General features: G+C 31.2%; 2 protein-coding genes across 4 annotated transcripts in view; one reads left to right on the forward strand and one right to left on the reverse strand.

Annotated features, from left to right (window-relative positions):
* The window catches only part of LOC113552205, a 116007-nt gene extending 98393 nt beyond the window's left edge, over window positions 1-17614 (reverse strand). Inside the window, exon 1 of the mRNA XM_026954954.1 lies at window positions 17411-17614. Coding sequence (XP_026810755.1) covers window positions 17411-17614 — 204 coding nt within the window. The remainder of the gene's footprint in view (window positions 1-17410) is intronic.
* The window catches only part of LOC113552204 (E3 ubiquitin-protein ligase MYCBP2), a 271715-nt gene that overhangs the window by 187716 nt on the left and 66232 nt on the right, over window positions 1-17767 (forward strand). The gene's annotated exons all lie outside the window — the stretch shown is intronic.

The raw sequence follows: 17767 nt of genomic DNA on the forward strand, positions 1-17767 counted from the left end.
TATTTTTTTCTCGGCGTTTACATAACACCATATCATTATTATCATATAAATACGGTCGACTCTCAGCAGCTCTGACAGTCCAAGGGTAACCAATCTTATTCGTATCGACGAGAATTTTCAACTATCGTACCGACTTAAATGCGACTATTTATTGTTGTATAATATACTATTTGGTCTATATGTACTCGTATGTATCACATACTAAGAATTTTTTTTCGGATATTGCATACAACACTATAATATTATGATAATATATTAATATACTGGATCAATATCATTTTTGGGTACCTACAGTCGATTACATTGTGTACCTAATGCGACCCTCGTGGTTAGAATTCCGTACACCGAGCAGAAACCTATAAAGAAATAAACTAATCCGGAATTAATATTTGTTTTTGAAAAACGAGCAACATACGGCTTGGTCCACTATATACTCATTAATATCCACAGAGAGAGAATGACGTTTAACAGCGTTTTTGGAAAAATATAGAACTCTAGGTCCTATCACGTACACTGTGAGTATCAACAATATATTTCTAAAATAATATTAGTTCCAGGCGACCTACGGCAGGTGGACACGTAGTCCATATTAAATAGCTATGACATCAAACTACAGCAAAGATAAACACATACTTCTTATTACTTAATTAGTTTTATATCCAGTTGGGTATATAATTATAAGACGTTTACTTTAAGTCGTATATGCTGTTAACTACGAGTTTTACTATTTGTTTTCATATTAAAGTTTTCATATTTAAGCACGCTGTTCGCCAGCGAGATATGAATTGCGAGTTTCCGACACTTTAAAATTAAATGTTGTTGCCTGAGTAACCATATAAAATTGAAATAAATATGTTATAGCTCTTCGTGATATACTGAAATCGATATATGTTTTGGCGACGACTCGTCGGTATTGTGTGGAGTCGATTTACAGTACCAAATCACCTTTATTATTGTTTGCCGTCCAAAATTTGTTTTTATTATATATCATACAAAAGACCGCTTCGTTTGAAATTTTCAGTTTAAGTAAAGAAACTCTATAAGTCTCGTAAACCAAAATATATTTTGTAATGTACAATTTATTATATCAAATGACGACATTATATTATGGTATCGCGATGGTGTGGAGGGTAGTTCTTCTGTTGCGAATTCGAAATCAATCTTTACCGTACAATTTTAATAGTAAAATGCGTATGTTATACTATTAACATCTCAATAACAATGGAACAAGTAGTTGTTATGAATGATTGGAAATATTTACTTATGAATGGATTAATATAATTTTTATAAAACGCTAATATTTCACATGTTATACGCATATTTCATAACATTATACCACGTGTTCAAAAAAAAATGTCCCATACAATCCTGGACCCTGGTCAACCGTCCTTGCTATAAATACATTTTAAGGATCATCCTGCAGGCGATATTTGTGGCACTGCAGGGTGTAATACAATAATATAGCATAGACTTGTATAACATTTATTATACGCGCACCGACAACACAATATAATATTCGGGGACCGGCGCAACAAGTGTTCTCGGAGACCGGTTTGTTTACAACCATATGCGGTATACGCACGTATGTGCATACACATAAAATATTTTTTCTTGTTCGACTTCTTCCTCGACTGGCTCGACTATTACACGCATGACATTGAAATAATACGAAACACGTGATCTCCTACACTGCAGCGGCAATACTATATATTCTCGCTGCGTTCCGAACGCATTTAATACGATGACAATCATGGACGGGCTTCGAGAATAATTATCCCAGTGCCGTGTGTGTATATAATATACTGTGCGTACTGTGTACACATGCGTATGCGCATAGCATATTACACGCAATTTGAGCGGTATATGATATAACGCTTGATACTATATATTGTAGTATATATAGAATTCTAAAATCTAAATCCATCATGTTTGATAAGTACTTCTGCTATTCGCACACTACAAAATGTAACTAACCATTAATCGTGCTATAAAGTATAAGCTTACAGACGTCCGAATAAGAGAACGAAATATAATAATAATATACGTACACGTTAAACATTATTACACGTATTGGCTATTAATGAAATACGCTATGTACCCATATAGTACATACTATATACATCGTACACCAATATGCAAAAACGTACATGTAACGCCGAATAACGCACTCGCTATATTTTTATAATGTATACCACCTAATAACATATTCCGTAATTTAGATTATAATATACTCTTTTTATATAAACGTAATGTGCATGATATTATATTGGTATGGTTTATTCGAATGTACGTTAAATTTTGATCGAAATAATAGTATAGCGTCCTGGATGTACACCTAATTAATTGTATATTAACGAGTCTTTAATGGATAATTATTATTATTGAACATCATTTTTTTTAAACCATTAAACAGTATTTAGGTAAGACGCCTACCATTTTATCTAACTATAGTATATTATTATATCGCAGTTTGTACACAAAAATGCACAGTAAATATTTCAAAGAAATCATCGAGGTATTACTCATATAGGTATACACGAGTAACAATAAGTACTTCATTAAATATCGCTAACCTTAAGTACAATTTCAAATGGATACAATTTTTCCTTATTTTTTTTATTTTACAAAACTAATGAAATAATAATAGTAATGTTTGTTTTTAAGTTATCTAGCGATATTGCGATATATTGATTTTCGTTTTGGGAGAGGTGCGTATGACAATGTAGGTACGTAAATCAACACGATAATATTTAAAACAATATATGTTCGTTTTGTATCGAGACTTACACGTAGTACCTCGTTTTCCTCGTGGACCATCATAGGACAAGGATATATAATACTATAATTTATAGTATACGACATAAGCCAATAGTATAAGGGGAGTGTTTTTTTTTTCATTTTAAAATACTCATTATATTTATGTACGAACCATTGCACATCTGCTTTGTGATTCTCCACACACCAATTAATATTAATTATGTACTGCAGTTTTCTTTTTTTTTTATTTGCTAGAAACGCATTCAAATGTGTGAGTTTAACAGATTTGCTGTCCGTCCAAATCCGAAACCTTAAAGAGCCTACAGACACCCTCGTACATAAACTAATTCACACGGGTCGTAAATTTATTTATATTTCACTATATTATATTGTTATTAATTTAACTTAAAATTTTACTAGTGAAATCATATTATGTAGATACGATTTAATAAAATACCATACCGAATTATAAAATATTAAATTTACATATAGCACAAATAAAATTGGGCTTAGAAAACATTTCAAACAAACAAATAATAAGAAATGTGAGTTGTTTAAAAATTATTAACAGTATTTATAGTATAAATAAATACATAAACAATATCATTAACAGTATATATGTATAGGTTGGTAGGTACCTCCTAAGTTAACAATGAATGACATTTTTCCTACTCGTAGTCGCAGGGACACTCATTATTATTATTATAATTATTATTTATTACCTATACTACTGATGTAAATTTATTAAATGTCAATACTCAATACTAGTGAACGTTAATTATTATTTTGTTTTTTTCATTCGCTAAAAAATGCAGGTACGAAGTGATTAGTAAATATTATACCACATTATTATTTCACCTTTCATTATTTTCTACTCATAAATTATGATATTCAATTTTTTCTGCGCACATGCAAGCATAATATAAAAATAATTAATCAATAATACGCATTTAAAAAGCTTTAGAAAGTCTAAACGAAACGACTGTGGCATAAAAAAGTTTAAATGTGTACTATTATAGTTAGAAAAATAAATGTCTTAATAATAACGAGTTTTATCGTCAATGAAATAAAAAAAAAAAAAACGATTTTGCAAAACTCATGTTATTACACAAATCAGTAATGACTAAATATAATGCTCTCGATTTTCAATACTACTTAATCGTATGTGTTTTTTTCTTTTAACGTTTAAATTATTTTAATTTTATTATAATATCTATAAATATAAATATATATTAACTAGTTTGAATATACCGTCCCAATGATGGATGATTATAAAAAAAGAATAAAATCGAAATAAAAACCATTATTCAGACTCGATTTAAAATTTCAAAAATAATCTATTTTCACTGTCACTGTCAAATACATGCATATAATATGAGTATCGAGCAAACACAAACGAATGTCGAATTCGTAATATTGTATATATATATATTAAGGTAGGTTATTACTTATTATTATATATTCTTTTTTAAAGAGGTGAGGCTTACTCTGAATATATATATATTATGTTTTTTTTTTAGTAGTATATTTATACAATAGACGTAGTGCGAAGGAAATCGTCCGCATCGTTTTAAATTCATACATAATATATATATATATATATATATATATACATATTTTTTTTATTAACTTTGACTTGCATACAATACTTTTTGGTTGACCGATCTATAAAACTAAAAAAAACGCCGAGCGGTAACGGAAATCGGTATAACAATGCGGAGCACGCAGAAAAATGCGTGCACATATATATTAGCTATTATATTTTATATATATATTTTTTTATTATAATATTATTACACACACGTACACATATAAGCGTATGTATAAGAATTGCAATAATAATACAAAACGGCCAAGGCGCACACATATACACAGACACATATTATATATATATATATATATATTATGTATATGTATACCGCCGTTGTATATTATGCTTTGGACAATTCGCGATGCCAGTACAGCATCACAAAAGGCGTTCAGATAAAACCGATAAAAATGTGACATTTCTTTATTTTTTTCCCGATTTACATTTTTATCATTATTATTATATGATATTATAATAAACCCGTTAAGAAAAGGAAAATATCCGTCTCCGGGACACGCGCTCGTCCGCAACGACAATAAAACGGACATTTTTTTTTTTCATTATCGAACCCACGCCGCCGCCGCCAACGACCCGACGCGCCATTTCCGGTGTGCAAGAGAGAAGATATCAAAAAACCAAACGATTATGATGTCCGCCCGTATATTTATATCTATACTGTACGTATCATATTGTGGTACGCATCAAGGATTATATTCCTCACGAATTCCACTTTTAGCCGCTGTGGTGACGGTGGTCCACGTGCCACCGTGTCTCGGATCTGTCCTTTATAAAAATATAATAATACGGCAGTGCACAAATTTCTCCCTCTTGGATATCCAAGAGACGGTGACAACTACGTCACGAGATGATTTGTTCTGCATCAGCGTTTTTGGAAACAATCTTTATATTTAGGCACGTTTGGGTCACATATTGGACTATGGCCCAGGTTTTTAATGATATTCCAACATTCTCCTACTTCAATTTTCAAGTAAATGCTCGTGTTAATTTATAATATTATAATAGTTCAACAATATTTTGTACACAGAAAAAACTAAATGCCGTTCGTTCTGCGAGCTAAATTAAAAAATATAAAGGTCTGTACTTCGGTGCTATTACTCAATTTGCACGAATAAAACTTCAAAAAAATCATATCTATACAGCAGTTTTTAACTTCTAGTTTCTACAGATGGTACTTCTTTAAAATACGTATTATTTTCGGTGCAATATATTTGTTTTTTTTTTTTTTGGTGCATACAAATGAACACTAGATTTAGAGTTTAGTGGAACAGCAGTATATTTTGGAGAATGATGGGATGTGTTTCGTGCAGCTCATTGATTTCCTATCGTTCAAAATCACAAAAAAAAATACACAGATATTTACGGGGAAAATAGCTTTCGTACACGTGGAAAAGATAAAGATAAAAATTCTCGTTCTCACTTGACAAACTCTTCCTCCGTCTATTATAATTATAGAATAACCTTGCCGGTCTGGTCCTGTATACATTATACCATTCGTCGTCTTCGTCTCGTATATAATATTTGTTATACGTTGTCTTCGTTTATATACACACCACCCTCATTCGAGTATTCGACTAACCTAACCATGATGCACCCCAGCGTGTTTTGACACTCTGCGTGTACGTGACCGTGCGTCACAAAAACGTACAATAGCAACAATAATATATTATAAATCGTTGTTTACGACATTTTTTTTTTTTGTCTCCGTATGTCTTATGTATAAGGCGACAACGACGACGACGACAACGTTAACCGAGGGACACACGCACGCGCGCGCAACACAAAGCGTCATATTATATATATATATATAAATTATATAATACAGTGTATATATTTTATATTGTATATAATACCCACCGTATCCAATCTTTGCAAGAGATACGCGCGCGTTATATTATACGTATTGTGCACTCGTTTTTAGATGAAAAATCATAGGGTGATATTACGACGACGGTAAACTATTTTCAATACCATATAATATATACCTAATGACGCAATAATAATTATCATAATAATAATATACGCTTCGATATCGCAGAGACTAGGCTTTGTTTGAATACAATGGCGGGCGAAAAAAACGGCTGATCGATATATTTTTGTGCAACATGTCTGACCGTGAGTATTATGGTGGACGATATAATAGTTATAGTATGTTGTTGAAATGATAATATTCTACAGGATGTTTCATGAAAATCCGTCATATTTTAATCAATGTGCCCAGACTTCTTGATACGTATTGCGTGATCTATGCTAATTAGTAATTATTATACAGACACTCGTTATTTTGTCGCCAAATTATCGCTATAATTTATAGGCACGGTTATAATATACATTAAGGAAAAGTCCACCTATAGATAATTATACCTCACAACTGTTTTTGTATGATGTTAAACTCGACTCGCTCATGTTTATGCATGATTTTAATTAATTAATCCGTTTGATTATTAAAACACCGTGACCGTGATCCACCGGTGTCCGACGTGTTGTCGATTTAAACTTTTAACTGAGCGTGGTAGGTATGTATACAGCTGTATAGTACAGTGTATACATTATACCAGACCTAAACACAAAGAAATTTTTACGTCAGTTTTTGTTTACGGTCTACGGTCTTATTTATACACCACCCGTCTTTTGTAAAATATGTATGGCTCGTCGTGTATGGAGAAAAATTATTTCGTTTGTGTGTCCGCTCGCCGTCCACGAGAACGGAAGTCGAGCTCTGCTGCAGGGTCTCCTAAAATGACGTGATTTTTCGTGTCCGTCGTCCCTGCAGTTGTGTTTATGTCAGTGTATCACAATAACATACCTATTAGCTATCATAATATTTTATTCATTCATTTATTTATAACGGACCTAAGTCCAATTAAAAGATAAAATGTAGTATGGATTTACAAAACGTACAGCTAAGTGACAATAAGTTGGACAAAATAAAAATATTAGAACATAACATAGAATAATAATAAATACTAACAAAAAAAATAACAATTAAAAAACAAAAGATCTTTTCAATACGCTATTATCACGACTAGAATATATTATATTTTACTGACGATCGCCATTGAACGCGGTGTATTTTTAGTCGACATTGTACGACATAAGCACGGCCTCCGATGTGCGAAATATATAATACCTACGCGATTTTACGGACTAAAAATACAGCCAATAAAACATACATATTATATACATCGTGGCCAAAACTCTCGTTTTTATGTCACGACACTATTTTTGGAAAATGTCATTAGGCGTGTTATATCTGAACATTTTGAGGAATAATAGGAATCATCGAAAATCATGTCATAAACTAATTGTGATTACGTTCCGGAAAAATCGTATTTTTATCATTGGTATTTCGATTAAAGATTAAATTCATATTTTTTATATATATTTTTCTCAATCAAATAGAAAGTTCTGGGAATTTTTAATTTGTACATCTTTAAAGTATTTAATAAATTACCATAAAGTGAAAATTAAATCATCAACTAAATATCGTATATAAAGACATTAAAAATAACACATACCATTGTAAAATCTTTACATTCATCGCTCCACTCAGAATATAATACTAAAAAAAAATTATATTATTAATGATTCATTCTAATTAAAAAAAAAAATATTTTGTTGTATACAATTATATTTATGTTGATTCTAAAAGTAATTGATTAAAAGATCCCAAATTTCATAAAACATTACTGTCGTCATATTAAAATCCGTCAGGATTTAGATTATTATTTTATATTTTACAGTATCATGTGTATACTTGTGTGCACGGAAATTGTTTGCTATAATATGATTATAAGGCGATTTTTTATCATATATACTATGTTTGTACATTTACGATAATTATTTTATTGTAATTTTAGACTCTATATTATATAGGTAGTACATTTTTAATATATACCAAGTCCATAGTCTATATTTCTTTAGAATAATATAATAACGATTAAACTATTTGGAACACATTAAACACCAACATTCGGTAACTATAATAGTAATAATAAATACTTTACTATAACCAAATAAGTTAAATTGTATTTATGTATCTATTAAGAAATACTCTTAAAAACAAATCACATTTTTAAAGAATAAATAGTTGATGCAGGAACATAAACAATGAAGAAAAATATTAAAGTGAATATATATATATATATATGTAGGTATCTATTAACATTTTATTTTTTGTAACATTGCTGAGTATAATTAATAATAATAAGTACCTACTTGACTAAAAATTAAATATTTTTTCATGTTTTCTGTTATACTAAAATCATTTTTATTATTAGTATAACTCAACAACTACCAGTTCACATTCTAAATTCGTCACATTAATATTGTTAAAAAAGTATATTTGTGGTTAATAATTTACGGTGAACATGGCTAGGTGGTTCTCATTAAAAAAATTAAAACCGTATTACCACAGAGTACTCCTTAAATTATACAATATATATATATTATAACCATTTAAAAAGATTTAATAGCTTTTTTAAGATTTCAAAAATTAGAATTCGAATAAAATATGTTGTTTAAGAATAAAATGAAGTGCATGCTTATACAATGTATAATATAGTTTCGACGTTATGTCATGATGATATTCGCGACCTGCGGTAGCCTCGAGCAGGACGTCACTTCAGAACACGCAGTATAATACGTTCGTGAAAACTGGAAAATCACACGAAACGCTTGAAAACATCATAGAAAAAGTATAAATATATGTTTTTAAAAAATGACAAATAACTTAACCGCGCTATACGGAGTGAATATTACCATTATATGTATTTATATACGTAATAGGTATGTATATATGACACATACATGCTGAAAACAGCCTTCGCCCGCTCTGCTTAAAATATATTATTTTATTATTATTATTATTATAATACACTGTCGTCGGGAAAAACATATTATAGTATTTTAAACGAGAAAAACGAATAAATCACGTCGATAAGCGGACGGAGAGAAGGAGTCGGTAAAGGATATTATGAAGGATTTCGCAGCAAAGGCATGCGAAAACGTATATTATATTAAACATTTATGCTGCAGTATAATACAATATATTATTATGGTCGTATATATAATATATATGTATATACATGATAGTAAAAGTAAAACGTGTATATGTGTGAGTGTGTGACGTGAAATAGGCATCACAGTCGTTCATCGGTAGTTTATTATACACCAAGATCTCTGCAGTTAGACTTCATTATACATAACATTGTCAACGCGTCGCAAAGTTAAAATTTGTTATTTAAGATTTCCAAAAAAAGACATTATTTTTGAAGTTCTAAACGATACTACAATAAACACTGTTGCAAAGTGTAAAAAGACGATTTCGAAGAATAAGTATAATAATTGTCAAATAAAACGGTCGCTTTATTGAGAAATGGGATAAAGAATTTTATTTTGAATATTGACATTGATATATTTGGTTATTTCAATATTATATTATACTTACTCAAATGCTTTATATATTCATGATACATACCTTTGACAGACGAACGGTTTATGCTATTAAGTTATTTTCAATGATCAGAACCTATAGTTCCTTTATAACTAATATTGTATCTAAAAAATATTAATATAAATATATTTTACTTTTATCTAGATATTATGGAAAATAAAATTCATTATTTTTTTTAAATAAATTAATATTTTTTCATTAGATTTAAATAATATGTAGGTATGCCAATAAGTGATAAACATAATTACAAAAAATTGAATAAAATATAATTTTGATATTTTAAGCTCTTACAGTACAGTCAATACAAATGATCCAGTTGTATTCCACTTGGCTTTTTCATCACTTAAATAGTTATGCACAAAAAACTTCATCATGAATAATTATGTTTAATTGGTGACAAATCCTTGACAATAATTAATGAATAAAGATTGTAAAACTATATTTTGAATATAGTTTTAATTTGAAATATTTTAAAAATGAAATTATGAAAAATGAAAATGTGAAATTTTATAGTAGAAAATGTACCGATTAGAATCAGCCTTTACGTCGAAAAATATTTATATAAACAAACAAATAAATATTAATATTAATATTTTACTGATAGTAATTTAAATTTAATTTATCAAAATAAGAACTTTGTTATTGTCATCAAAGATAATCATTAGATAACTCAAATATCTGGCACATTAGTCATATAGGTAAAATAATGAATGCGTAATTTTTTATCTTAGAACGTCTCAACTCTGATTATTTGTCTTGTTAGTGGTTAATCATACAAAAACGATTTTTCAAAATCGACTATTTAAGACTAACGAATAATACATTTTAAAGTTTGAACAAATCCAAACCACTAAAAACCGTATGGGTATAAACAAGGAATCACGAGTAGAATAATATCTACAATATTGCTAGAACACGAAGACAACGATAATAATATTATCGTTTTTTGGGATTGTTATGTTTCGTGCCGATAAAACAATATAATTATATACGTTTTAACTATTTTTTACCTGTCCAAAACCGGACCAGTTTTAATATTTTCGAATAATTGAAAGTCCGCGACCTCTAGAGTCTCGCGTCCGGGGAAATCGACAAGTTGATATACATATAAGTAATAGCTAACATATTTATAGTCATATAGGTACGTATGTTTGTATGTACATTATAAATACCACTGTAGCGTGTTTTCAAACGACAATCGGCTCCTCCTGTATAACGTTATAATATAGACAAACCGAAACGATTCAAGCCGTTTATGCTCCGCGCGTATATAATATACAATGTTCATCTGCCACCGGACGCTTCGGGAGGTATACATACAACACAACACCGGGCGTGCGCGACGTATATTACACCCAACCCGTTATAACGACGGTTTTATGGAGCTATTAAAACCAGTCTACAAATACACGCGAGCGTTTATGAATCTAATATTATATGCATATATATATATATATATATATATATATAAATAACACATTAGTCAATAAGTCAATAAGTCGAGCCGTTCAAATAACGATGTTCCTTCATCGGTCATACGTATGTATATATATTGCAACGTGTAAGAGTTGTAATAGCGGTCGTTTACTCCTTTTCGTCTAGTTGATATGTGCGCGGTGTATAATATACATAGGTTCAATGATATTTATAAAGCAACGAGGTCTGCGGCGTCGCATAGTCGGAGCTGCTGGGCGGTTACACACATCCTCTGATCTAAAATATCATAAGTCATAGTAAATTGTTATACCATGTACGCATGAGTTAATTTATAACTTTAGGAAAATACAGTGTGTTTCAGGTTGTTCTGCGCTCGAATTTGAGAATGATATGAATGTCTGAGGTTGAGGTTATCAGGCACCGGCGTGACGCTACGTAACGCCCGGCGTCGTAATATTTTAAAAATCATGTACACAAATAAAATTAGAAGCATTTTAGAAGACAACAAAACAAAAAAACTATGAGTTTCATAGGAAGTGGAATAAAAATATTAAGCACTTACATATCAAAAAAAAACTTACATTTAATAAACGTAAAATAATAAGCTTTCAGTTCTACTCATTGACATGAGCTATGTTTGTATGGCATAACCAGATGCACACTGTATAACATTCTATATTTGTATTATACACAGTCGTCCATCAGGTGCAATGTCCAGTGTTTATCAAACGAGTTTCGTTATTTTATTATACCTAAATATTTACTTTCGATAATATGAGTTAAACGATTTCGTCGGTAAACTGCTCCTGTTGCTACACTGTCGTCGTCGTTTCGTTCTTTACATTTGTCCGTCTTTATGTATTAATTACACGTACAATTTTATTTCATCGTGAAAAATACACATAGCAAGTATATTTGTTGTGATTATTTTAATAGTAATCGCTATAATAGCATTATCTTGAAAATTATTAACGTTTTTAAAAATGTTTTTTTACAATGCAATTAAATAATGTAAACAAAATTCAAAATCATTAATACTTTTCGAAATAATGGCTATTAAGTGTTAATTAAAATAATCCTTCAACATTTGAAATAAAATCGTTGTGAATAATATTTAAATATCTATAGCATAATATATAACATAGTATCGTAGCCTTACCGTTTTTAAATACAAAGTGTAATAATAATATTGTGCTTTCCCTTCGGCTACCGGTAACTAGAGAACGAAACGACGATGTCTTACTCATCGCTCGTCCAGGAAGATAATGTTATTTTAGCATTGTTTTTCTTCCAGAACGCAATCTCGTAAGTTTCATATGTCCATAATATCAACAATAAGACAATATCGGTGTTTGTTTAGTGGTTTGGATTCGAGCCCGAACCAGGAAATATTTTAAAATCGAATTCAGTCAGATATATTTACCAATTAACACAATTCTATAGTATATAATATTATATTGTATTGAAATAATGACTGCATGCGTCTCAAATTTAAAGAGATGAATAGGTTGTAACTAGGTACGATACATTATACATTTTTGATATTCATTAGAAGATAAAAAAAAAAAAATAACAGCAAAATTTCTATACTTATAAATAACATTAGAAAAAATTATAAATTGCAACTTTAACAAGCTTCGCCGTTAATAATTTTAGTTTCAATGTCAAGTAAACAAGCCAGACCTTGTATATTTGCAATATATGGTATTAAAAATGTGTATATATTGACGAATGCTCATTGCAGCTTTTAAAACCAAGTTCATGGTTAACCACACTTGATTTAAATGATTGATACGAAAAATTATATTTTTATGTTTAACAATTAACACATACACCAATAAAGAAGATATTATTATGATGTGTAAAACATTTATCTTTATAAAACAATTTATGTTAGAAGTCATTACAACTGCATCATAAACTTTGTATAGAAAAGGAAGAGTATATTGTACCTAACTAAAATTAATTTGATTTTTAATGAGAACTATTATAAGTAATACAAATTGACAGTGCCCAGTTATTTATTATTCAATGCCATCAATGATTACCATGATGCTTGCAATTATATGATCGACTTTATAACCATATTTATTTTAAAGTCCATGGCTTTCTATATTTCCGTCATAGTGTGATATTTTATGAATTTTAATTGCATATTTGTTTTTGGATATTTCCGTGAAATATAAAAAAGGAATATTAAAATATATAATTAACTATGCTAAAAGTTCATCGAAAAAATCAAATATAAAATATTCTTGAAAATCTTGAAATATTCTTATTTATTCAAGGTGTTTGATCCAACTTTGTTTGATGTATATACTCTAATAGTATATATATATTATGTATACACAGGAAATAAATATATACCTGAAGATAATAGCATATCGAATATCCTTGTTTTCAATATTAATATTAAAAAACAATTTTAAATGAATTCCTTCTAGGTACTATAGGTACATTAAATAATGTATATATTGATATAGCAGCGATCAGTAGATATTGATAAACTTATGTCGGTATCTTGATTTTCAAAATATTGGTTTTCAGCTTCCGAATGATGATCAATAATGGGAAATTGCGTATTCATCGCGTATTTTCTGAGTTACAGTCGTGTTAATTTTTTGTTCTTGGACTTAGCCGGTTTAATTTATTAACGATAGACTATATTACAATATGGTGTTCTGTGGATAAGATACATTTAGTGCGATTATATTATGCAGTAGGTACCTACATATTGATAAGGCATAATTCAAATTACGAACTTGACGATATAGTGATTTATCAACGACCGAACAATTCGTTCGCCTGAATAGCAGCGCTATACATACACGGGAATCTGGTCAGACAGATCAAATCAATTAGCGCTTATCAAGAACCCAACGGTCGTGTGTATATTATATATAATTTCGTAGTGGTTACCCACTTGCGGGAGGACTGAGTTACACCGCGATCGGTGCCGCTCGGACGTTGTAACAACAATAAATAAATCTAAACGCGAACGTGCACGTCGCGGGCGCGCACGCACACACTCGCATGAATGACCTCTGCCGCCTGAGTCTAAGCCGGTGTCGAATTAATCACCGCGCACTGTAATAATAAATAATAATACAGTATAACACACAGTCGCATACAGTAATATAAGGGTGACAAGTAGACCGACAACAATTTTAGAGCACTTTCGACTCGATTTCGTTTTAAAATCGCTTACATACGTATAATTAATAACAGAGATCAGTATCAGGTGAACCACTTCTCAGGGTCGAACGATACAAAATGATATAATATTATATTTTGTCATCGCGAGTAATACGACATACTGTGCAGTGTGCATTTATATAGTGCATCAACTCTATGTCCACTCATCCACGACACCCGTCCAACACACGACATATTATTATTATTATATTGTCTTTACATATTATGTGGTACGCTTATTAATTATATTACTTTCGAAGTGGTGCGCAGTCGTTTCTGGCTTATACTGGACCGGATGGACAAGAGAATTAAGGAAACCTCGTTTTATTTATCACGTTGACCGTTGAGATAACAATTATAATAGGTATTATACACACACACACACACACATATATATATACACGTTTAAGTTTTATGGAGAGAGTAAAAATCGCGATAGCTCATCGTGTATACATATCATAGCTGGAAACCGCCACCTACTACAGTAATCGAGAATATAATATACTAATAAAAAAACCTGGACCAATTAATTTGCTTTATATCCGTTGGAATGATAAGGTTTGGGCTGGGTACCCGAAGTCTACCTACGTACATTATTTATTTTATATTTACATAAAAGGCTCAAAAATGTAAAATAAAATAAAATTGAATCAGCAGTGCTATGTAACAAAACATGAGAATGTGGCAAGTTTAATAATTTAAAAAGATGTGACCCGGTCAAATAATATAAAGGCTTAGATGGGAAGGATACATAATATTGAGAAAGCCCCTTTGTGATAAAGTTGACTTTGTTGCGTGGTCAAGCGACGTTGTTGTCATTTGTAGTCAGATCAGCATTATAAGGCACGTCTTTACGCAGATTATAATATTTGAATTATTATCCGATCGAGTTTTTTTTTTTTAAATCGCAAATATTTTTATAGGGAGTGAGCAAGAATCAGCGGATAACGCACGGTTAACACTTCATATTTACATAATATAATAGTGTTATGCTGTTATAATAAAGATCTTCATACAACGCTCGTTACGTGGTTGTTTTACCAAAGTTTTCTTCAAAATATTCAAACATACACTCATCCATAATATAATACGTAATATAGAAATATACAATTTATTCTATAATTAGTAATTTCTAAATAGGGTACGTCAAGTAGAATAAAATTGTTTATTCCAATAACGATAAAACATTTGAATAATAAAGGTGAATTTTTGCATTCACCTTGACGCATCGGAGAATTTGCCGGAAACTTTTCGGCCGGAGTTGATCGAGATTCATTTCACCTGCACTCCGCAACACCGTACATCATAATCATACATTACGGTCTATTATAGATTCGTGACTGAGATTTTGTTACAATTCACTGCACTGGGTATGCATATTGCATATATAGTGTGTAAACACAATCATTAAAAACGAAAAAAAAGACGAAAATTGTGTGATAGAGAATGTAGTAACAGACTTCATAAAATCAGACAACAGTTTCATACAAGACTGGCCGGTAGAAAATATCGCTGTTGCTTGCACTTAACAAGTGAACTGTGGATGTTTTTCTCAAGGATTTCGGCGACTACATTCATAATGAATCTATCCACAAATTCAATATTGAGATCCTATAAATTCGCAATTTATCGTGTGGGAACTCTTTCAGTATAGAGTATGTTCAACATAGACCACCGTCTTCCATATAATTGTTTACGATATGGTTGTGGTAAATAGGTAACCAACGAATGCACTAAGTACCCCTATACCAAATCCAAATAAGTTTCAAATTATTAAGGCTTTAAATCAATATGAAAGTATGGGAGAATCCGAGGATGGAGGGAGAGCATCTTTACGCGAGTGAGAAACCGCGATATTTTCTGTATCACTGATTGTTATGGCTGCTGTCCAATAATCGGACTCCGATACATGAAGATTTTTGATTAGAATGCTTTCGAGTTGCAATCTAAAAGTGCACAATTTTTTTAGTGTTGTGCATTACGACAATATCTCGACCAAATTCTCGGTCTATATCGAATTATTTTCACATTTCCATTTGCGTGTACGTTTTATATCCTGATCAAAATAAGTGTCGTGCTACGAAAAGTTCTCCGTATCACCTTTGATCCATCAAAACGCGTCATCGCTGGTAGCTAGTAAGAGCATCAAACATCTATATGTATTATTCACAGGTTCCTTGTTTGAATTATAAATAGCGACAATTACACATGGCTTTACAGTCTAAAAGGTTTATTCAGAACTGTGCGTATACTATTTAGATGATCCAAGCACAACCTTGACGTGAATTAATAGTGAAACATAATACAGTCAAGTTATACAGGTAATATTCTATAATATTTTCAGATTTATTCTAATATTACATGATAGACAACAGATTTAAAATTGGTTATACCGAATAGAATTCGAATTCAACAGACCAAAAGACTTAATAAGTGCCCCGAATACCCCAAATACAGAATATTTTGGTATTTAGATAACAATGTATTAATGCAATATATTACACCTATCTTATAATATCATATAATTTGATAGAGTAGCACTGCGGTATACATCCTAGTGTGCTACAAGGCATTATTTTTGTTATACAATTTATTGCAATAAAATAATTTGACTTTGTTGCACTTAAATTCTGCGTTTATAATAATTATACTTTCAATAACAATGATAACCCATCTAAAATATTATTAAATATTAGTACATAAAATTAAGTCCAATCTGGTAGCAACTTTTTGATGATATGAATTTTACCTATTGATCCATCACGTGTCTCTCGATACATCCTTTGTCCACAAAGCGCGGCGCGTACCTACTACCTTTACCCACCAAACCCAATATTTTACCGTCTTGGAAGACTTAACGAAATAATCGCAAAAAAGTGACTCATTATACGAAATATACCATATATTTGTATACTTCGTACTAAATCGTACTCGTAAAATTCGACTTCCAAAATGCTAACCTTTTCGCCGTAAAACGTGCACTTGACGGCAACGTGGTTCTCGTCGTCCCACTCGCACTTGCATTCTTCTCTCTGGCACCACGAGGGTTGGTGCTGCTGCTGTTGACCGTCGTCGTCCCGCGGTCGTACGCCGCCGCCGCCGGTCGGCAACAGGAGGCACGCCAGCAGAAAAACGACGGCTAAGGTCGGCCACCCGGCGGCCATTTGCGCCTTAGCCGTACATGGTGCGTCCAAACGGTAAACGGACGGCCGAAGACGACGACGACTGCGGATACACGACAAACGGGTACGTATGCGCGACACTATGGGCGGCAGACACGGGTAATCGACGACACACGCGGGACGGAAATATTTTCA

This window comes from Rhopalosiphum maidis, chromosome 2 (assembly GCF_003676215.2).
Source record: "Rhopalosiphum maidis isolate BTI-1 chromosome 2, ASM367621v3, whole genome shotgun sequence".
Lineage (NCBI taxonomy): Eukaryota > Metazoa > Arthropoda > Insecta > Hemiptera > Aphididae > Rhopalosiphum > Rhopalosiphum maidis.